We start from the raw sequence: 8143 nt of genomic DNA, 5'->3' as shown, positions 1-8143 counted from the left end.
CCCATACAGTCTAGGTTTTGTTTGTTTGTTTGTTTGTTTGTTTGTTTGTACAGATACGTGCTTTTTCACCAGTTTTAGTCTGCTAGGTCTCCCAAGAGATTATGCTTGCTTTGCAATTTATCTCCAAGCTTTTTAGTCTATCTAAATTGATGGAAATATCTAAAACATACAACTTTTATTATATCAAGGAATTATATAAAGAAATTTAACTTTTATTTGTTTGTTTTTCACCTGCTTATTCTGATTCTGACTGGTGCTGCTAATACTGACCAGTCTCAGTTATCTCGCCATTGCAGCTATTTAGAGATTATTTCAAAATAGACAACTGATAATAGTGACATTATCCAGGATATAACATTTCATAGCAGAGACACTTAGGGAGCTTTCTCCGATACACATATAGAATTCTTCTGTCCCTTTATTTAATATTTTTGTTACTCTTTGAACAAATGTGTTTTGTTTTTGCAATAATTGCAAAGATGCTGGTCCTGTGAATGTGATGTTTGTTTGTCTTTTTTACAGAATCTAGCATCATAAAAGGACTTCCTTTATGAAAAATAAAATCCAGTTTAAAGGTCCAAGCCCATTAAACAATGCTAGAAATACAGGTAAATGTTTATGCTCAATATATTCATAAAATACATTTTATTTTATAAGGTAATTTTTAAACATTATTTTAGAAAATATAAATATGATCATTTTACATATTACTAAACATACATTTTCCAGCTGTATAAACAAAATTGCAACATGGTCTATTTGTCTATGATAATGACTGTATAATGATACATCCATTTTTTTGTTGTTTTTTTTTTGCACTGTATACAGCAACTTTTCACTTACAATATTATTTATTTAAAGGTGCTATCAGTTCTATCCAGAAGTATGAAAACTACAGCAGGGGGCAAAGCTTATTCTTGCAAAGCCTCCCAACTATAGAACAACCTTCCAGAAAATATGCAAGACTCATACACACTCCCAAATCTTTAAGTCTAGGTTGAAAACCTACTTGTTTAATCAGGCCTTTGGTTAGAGAGAGCTACGGAGCTTGGGGTTCATGGGCACTGAGAATTATGGTAAATAGATGTTTCTGCTGTTATCCCAGTGGTTTGGTGGCTGTTATCCCCCCCCCAAAAAAATTTTTAAAAAAGTGATTTATTTAGTTTGTGATTTAAAAACATGTGCTAAAAGCAGTTTTGTTTTACATTTCTATCTATTTTGCGCCTTTCAAATCTAGAGAACTATAATGTGAAAACTGTGTAGGCCTGGTCTAGTGTGAACTGACTTTTACTTTCCTCATCACTTGCACAACTCTGAGGTGTGCTTTAAAGTTATTATCAGAAATATTTAAATTCATAAGCTAATTAATGTGAAATGAGGTTATACGAACGGAATTTCGAATTTAGGAGCAGATTTGATCATTTTCTGCGTTAATGAAACAGATAATCAATGTGAGTATACGTCCTGTCCACTCACTTCCTCTCGTGGTGTCTCGTGACGTTGACGTACACAAGGAAGTAAGTGAATAAATCGGGCCGTTTACCGTCACAGTAGAAAAAGGAAATTAGAAGTGAAGTACGTATTTCGTCTTGAAAGCTTTATTAATGTTGACCGTAAATGAATAAGAAAATGCAAATTATTATTGGAATAGCAGTCGTAGATAACTGAACAAGAAGTAAATAATCAGAAAGACTATCACCAGTTTGAATACTTCTCTAACGCTAATAAATGTGGAGTTATGTAACCTAGCCAGAATTATTTAGGTAGTGGTTAGATAATCTAGGTAGTGGTTAGCCATCAACAAGTGAATTATGTTACAGATATCTAATTATATAATGCTTTACTCCACGGTCTAATTGGTTAGCTAGCTTCCTTTTACTTCTATCATGACATGCCTGACAATGTTAGGCTAAAGAAGTAGCCTGTCTGATATTTTGTTCATAATTGAGTTACTCACATACTTAGATGGTTAACCTAGGTGGCATAGTTATTGTGGTTAGTTCTGATTAATACAGACCTTATGCGGCTCCTTTAGTGCATTAGCCAAATCAGTAAAGCTTAATGAATATTTCCTCCAAATTATTTCAAACCAGTAATCTGTGATCTCCGTCAATTTTGCGTCGGTCTCTAAAACTGACATGTAATACTACTGTGCATAATTATGAATGAGTTTACGCAGATAAACGTAGGTAAATGCATTCCGTATTTTGGATTTTAAATTGCATTACTATAGATTGGAGTGAAACGGTCAAGTCTGAAGCCCAATGCAGTTAAAATCCTACATGTAAATGGTATTTTTTAGTTTTGTTTTGAACATTTAATTGTGACCAATCAATCAATTTAATGGCAGTTCCAACCAGTGTGGTTAACATGGTTCAGAGACATGCCAGGGTTGCGTCTAGGTGAGCAGTCCTCCCATTCCTCAGCAAGGCGACTTAAAACACACCTCAAACTTGTGTCTGAAAAGGAAGGAAAGAAAAAGTCAGTTCACACTAGACCAGGCTGGCACAGTTTTTACATTATACTTCTGTAGGTTAGTAAGGAACAAAATAGATAGAAATGTCACTCCAAAACAGTCCACAGTTGACTTACATATGCGGGAATCATATCTGGGAAGATATTTTGGAATTATTATATGAAACTTGTTAACCAATTGTCTTGGATCTTTCCAGCTTTTATTAAGGTAGATGGTGGGGCGCCAAGGTCTAGTGCTTAACTTACAGTGATGTAACACCACATTGTCTATATAGAAATGTTTAATGCTACAAAGTTTACTACATATTTCAGAAATCCATATGAATACAGGGTGGAACATATATTACTCAGATCCAAATATAACAGGCATTAGTTACATATTGCTGTGTGACTATAGTTATTTCTAAGGCCCTGAAATCATCAGACTGCTTCACTTTGTAAGGTAGAGACAAATATAGGGTTCAACTACTCCTCTGAAAGAACTGTTTACTTTCTAACACATCAACAGTTACAAGCATGCTGCTTTATTTACTTGACTGAAGCAACTAAAAAGTGGCCTTAGTTATTGTAACCAGAAATATCCTTGCATAGTATTTATTATATGAAATTTCTAACAAATTAATAATTACCAATGTGTTCAAAGCTCTTGTTAAATATACCCTGATGATTTCAAGTTAGATTCTCTTCATATATACATGCAACTGACAGAATATTTTATTTATTGGTTAGCCAGTGCACTAGAGTGAAAACATGAGGGTGCTTGGTGAAGTTACATTGAAGTATGTTACAATGTATAGCTATCAAAGAAGTGAATCTGTTTACCAGTTGGAGCACACATGCTGGAGAATGCACCTGTCTTAAAGGAATTTGGCTTACACATATGCCCCATAGGCCTTTATAAACATGCCATCACCTGTTAAAGTTATTGTGGTTGGGGCTGGGAGCCGGGGGCAGACATACTCCGACTTTGCTTCCATCCATCCTGATCGTATGCAGGTAGGTCTGATTTCTTTTTTTGCTTTTCATTTCTTTTAATTTGACTCTTAAGTAGTAAGCTTCTAATGACAACTAATAGCAAGTGTTTTGCAATAACCCAATGTTGAAGATTTTGAGTCACTATACAGTCACCATTATCTGTGCACCTAAGGTTGTAGGAATTGCTGACCCAAGGCCTTTTGCACGAAGGAAGTTACAAGAACGCTACAAAGTAGCTGATGAAGACACATTTGATGGTGTGAGCTCCCTCTGTTAGATTAATTGCTGTGTTACATTAGTAACTTGCCATTCTGATTCAAAAACATCTTGCTTTATTGATGTTCACATAGACTGGCACTGCGTGGCAAAGAGGGAGAAGTTTGCAGATGCAGTATTTATTTGTACTCCTGATCGCCTTCATAAGGTTTGTTAACTCACTGACTTGACATTAAGTCACATAAATTATAGGAGAATGTGTTTACCTTGGTTTCTTTTGCAGGCTGTAACCTCACTGAACAGTAATTTAGTCTCTTGAGTTAGTGTGTTAGTTGAGCAAGTATTACAAATTTGTGTTTTGCCATCCTACTCCGCTAAGTAAAGTTTATTTAGAAAGTTTGACTAAAATTGTGAAGACATTGTGAAGATTAATGCTAAGACATATCCTTTGTTAACTTGAAACCATAGCTTGCTCTCTAGTTTGCCTATATCTGTTTAAGGCGGTATTTGTTTGTTTGTTTGTTTGTTTGTTTTTTTCAGGATCCTGCAGTAGCTTTGGCAAAAAAGGGTTATCATATACTATTGGAAAAGCCAATGGCTGTAAGTGTGCCCAGTCTTGTAAAAGTCATTATTATCAAAGCTAAACATAAGATGTAAGGCTTCTCTGAGGAGCTAGCAATCTAATTCCATATCAAAGTCATTGTTGAATAAATGTGAATTATACATTGGTAAATTAAAATCATTCAAAGACTAATATTTCTGTAAGTACCTTTAATGTTACCACTTTGGATTTAAATAATTTTAATGTTTTGGTTGACATGCAAACCCCTCATCAACATTATTATTGTAACATTATTATGTGAAGAACAGGGAATGTGGTATAGGACAACTGAACTGATATAACTTGTGTAGCTTAATTAACAGTATGAAGCAGGTGTTTAAAATGTAGATGGTATGAAATTATGACTGCTGTAAAGTTTGCAGCAAAGTTTAAAATGTAGTAACATTGCCTAGGAATAGTAAAGTTATGCATGATTTGACATGGCTGTTTTCTTAATTCATGTCTGTACTTGGACTAGAAAAGTCTTGTGAACATTTGATCCTATGTTTTAGTTCTTATGCTTCTGTCTGCAGGTGACAGAAGAAGATTGCACAGAAATTACAGAGACTTGCATTCAAAGTGGCGTCATGCTAGTAGTGTGTCATGTTCTACGTTATGATCCCACTATCAGAAAAATAAAAGTAAATACATTATGTAAATGTATTTCTTCTGATTATGTAAATACATTTATTGTGATTTTAAATAGGTGATTCCAAGTGAAATGTATTTTACCATAATAATATCAGCTAAATAAATATTTAAAATTATTAATTAGGAGCTTATTGACAGTGGGGCCATTGGAGATATAATCCATATTCAACATCTTGAACCGGTAAGATAAAGGGTAATTGATTTGAATATTTATAATCATCTTAATCTGTTTACACTAACGGGCTCCTGCTTCTGGTCAGGTGGGATTCTATCACTTTGCCCACTCATTTGTGAGAGGAAACTGGAGAAATGAAGCAGAAAGCTCTTTTGCCCTTTTAGCCAAATCCTGCCATGACCTAGACCTAATTCATCACTGGGCTGGAGGACGCAGGTGTGGAACACAATATGCATTGCATTTGCTTTTTTATGGAAAAAATGTTTCCCACTTAACAAGGACTGTTTGCAAAACTGGAAAGTTATATAATACTTAATCTTTATTAATCATAGTGTCAAAACATTTTGTGATTAACAGGTGCATAAAGGTTTCATCATTTGGATCTCTCAGTCATTTCCAAAGAGAAAACAAGGTTTGTTTAAAAAAAAACAAAAAAAAACAAATTAGTACATAAATATTTTCAGGTGTGAACTAATGTATGAAATACATGGACCACTCTTTATTTAAGCCACCAGGAGCAGCAAATCGGTGCTTAGACTGTTCTGTAGAGAGTGACTGCCCATATTCTGCAAAGAAAATCTACCTGGACAGAGTGAAAATGGTAATGTTCACACAGCCTGCATTACTATAACTCTATTACACTGTCTGTCGACATGCTTTAAATTCAGTTACACACTGTGGAAAGTATCTAATGAGCATAAATTGGTTATCCAGATAGAAGACAAATAAAAACATACAAAATCTGTATAAAGAATTTTTGAAAAAAATGCGTTTCAGGGGTTCACCAGATGGCCAGTGTCAGTAATATGTTCCACTTCCATTCCTGATATTGAATCAGTAACCGAGGCCTTAAAAGCAGGTCCCTATGGCCGCTGTGTCTACGAGTGTGACAACGATGTGTGTTCAAATCAGGTCAAACATTCTCCTCTTGTTTCATCATTACAATCTTTAATATCTCTGAAAATGTACAGTATGTTTTATTTGTTTTGTTTTTTTAATGTAAGGGTCCTTTTTGTGTCTTTTGTTTCACTTCAGGTTGTAAACATGGAATTTGAAGGAGGTCTCACTGCTTCTTTTACCATGGTTGCATTTACAGAAGAGCTTTGCCTGCGTAAAACAAGCATATGTGGCAGCAGGGTAAGACATTACATCAATACAATGTGTCCATGTGTCTGTCTGTCTGTCTGTCTGTCTGACTTGTGTTTTTTTTTTTTTCCATAGGGGGAGCTATCCTACAATGGACATGAGCTCAGAGTATTTGACTTCCTTACTCAGACGTCCACAAAATATGAAGTGGACATGAATGTACCTGGTTGTTTCAGCAAGGCGGGTCATGGAGTTGCAGATTATCATCTTGTTGACTCCTTCATTTCAGCAGTCGCGGTTAGTTAAATACAGTAATATATACTTTTCATGCTAGTCTAAGTAGGATGATGGAAACACAAATGCAGTATAGTATAGAATGATCTGCATTCATGCAGTATTAATCTCCTTACAGTACTCTACGTCAGTGGTCAGTTTCTGACCAGAGGGCTGCTGTTGACTGTATGTTTTGGAGTGGCAGAACACTCTTAACGTATCAATGACACATGTATAAACTCCAGAAACACTGCCCGATATACCAATGTCTAATTAAGGACCTACCAAATTCACGGCTGTGAAAATTGTCACAGACAGTGAAAACATCATTTTCTAGTGAAAATTACAAACATCACTGTTATGGTCATGGACGTGAGGCTCCAGCATCTTGCTAAACTGATGTTGGCATGGTGCTGCCTAGCTAGAGATGGGCCTGTCTGCAGCCCTCCTCTGTGAGGCTCGCAGCAGTCTGGACTCACGGAGAGAGCCTGGTGAAAATACGGACACGTATTTTAATCTCAGTGAGACAGAATGAAGCCCAACACCGTCTCTCAGTGTTCAGTGTTTACCACTCTGGTAAGGTAGGCTAAGCTATATATATATATATATATATATATATATATATATATATATATATATATATATATATATATATATATATATATATATAAAATGTTGAGAATAGTCTACCATTCACACAATATTATGTCAGCAGTGGTCTCATGGTGCTAAACAGTAGAGGGTGCCTGACAGATTGTCTATGGCAATGCACTGGCAACAACCAGTGTTTGAGTGTTTAAATTTAAATGAATGTATTATTTCAGTGGTTTATTCAAGGTTTTTTAATTGATGCAGAGTGGAGATCCACTGCTGATTCAGTCAGGAGCAAAGGAGACGTTGGCAAGTCACAGACTGGTGTTTGAGGCTGAGCGTGCTCGTCTAGAGAGCAGGGTTGTGCTCTGTGGAACTAACTGTGTTTAGTAAAAGGAAAAACTCTAATGGTTGTATGCTAAGGAGCTATGCCGACCTTAGCTTTTTTGTTGTTGCTGTTGTTTGTTTATAATATAAATGCACAATCTGGGATTTTCTGCAGTGTTGCAGACATTTTATTGTAATTTCCAGAGATTTTGTTACATACAATTAATTTAGTTTTAATTTATAAATCATTATTCCCTTAGGGAAAGTAATAACAAATGTTGTAATATTTTATGTATTAGCAGTATAAAATTAATTCATACTAAATTATAAATGTCATTTAGGAATATTAAACATTTACAACATGACAATTCAAACTTGTATCTCATTTAATTCATGGCATTTGTCCATGTATCCTTTAAACATCCTACATGCGGAAATATGTACTTTTCTCCAATGACTGCTAATTAAAATAAAATTCAAATATTTAAGCTGTTTAAGTGTTCTCACCCATTGTCATCTGATCAGTGCAACCATGATGCATATTCTGATGTGGACCATACAGGACTTCATTGCAAAACACTGACATTTTGAGCTACTTTGATATTTCTTGATGTCCTTCATTTTATGTTTTATACTGATTTATTATGATGAAATATTGATTGAAAGAATCTCCAATATAAAACCATGAAGGACATTCAAAGTTAGACAAATGTCATTGAACAGACAGGTTTCAAAAAGCCATTGAACAGTACTTCTTTTGGGCCAGCATGGTT

At 35.0% G+C, this 8143-nt stretch overlaps 1 protein-coding gene across 4 annotated transcripts; it reads left to right on the top strand.

Moving 5' to 3' along the window:
• The first annotated feature begins 1497 nt into the window (after positions 1 to 1497).
• Positions 1498 to 7867, top strand: zgc:154075 (putative oxidoreductase YteT). 4 transcript variants are annotated; one of them, XM_081707196.1, is made up of 14 exons: positions 1498 to 1517; positions 3367 to 3471; positions 3623 to 3707; positions 3801 to 3874; positions 4207 to 4266; positions 4801 to 4908; positions 5043 to 5099; positions 5179 to 5309; positions 5451 to 5505; positions 5602 to 5694; positions 5871 to 6005; positions 6129 to 6230; positions 6315 to 6476; positions 7308 to 7867. In XM_081707196.1, the coding sequence occupies exons 2-14, from the start codon at positions 3379 to 3381 to the stop codon at positions 7431 to 7433; spliced, it is 1281 nt and encodes a 426-aa protein (XP_081563322.1). In that variant the 5' UTR covers positions 1498 to 1517; positions 3367 to 3378; the 3' UTR covers positions 7434 to 7867. The 4 variants fall into 4 exon arrangements, with proteins under 4 accessions (XP_081563322.1, XP_026853869.2, XP_035378573.1 ...); XM_026998068.3 differs by having other exon boundaries at positions 1499 to 1575; XM_035522680.1 differs by having other exon boundaries at positions 1512 to 1575; positions 3301 to 3471.
• Positions 7868 to 8143: the final 276 nt, after the last annotated feature.

Source organism: Electrophorus electricus, chromosome 24 (genome assembly GCF_041902795.1).
Source record: "Electrophorus electricus isolate QZ-2024a chromosome 24, ASM4190279v1, whole genome shotgun sequence".
NCBI classification, from domain to species: domain Eukaryota; kingdom Metazoa; phylum Chordata; class Actinopteri; order Gymnotiformes; family Gymnotidae; genus Electrophorus; species Electrophorus electricus.
This window is presented reverse-complemented; position numbering and strand designations above follow the sequence as displayed.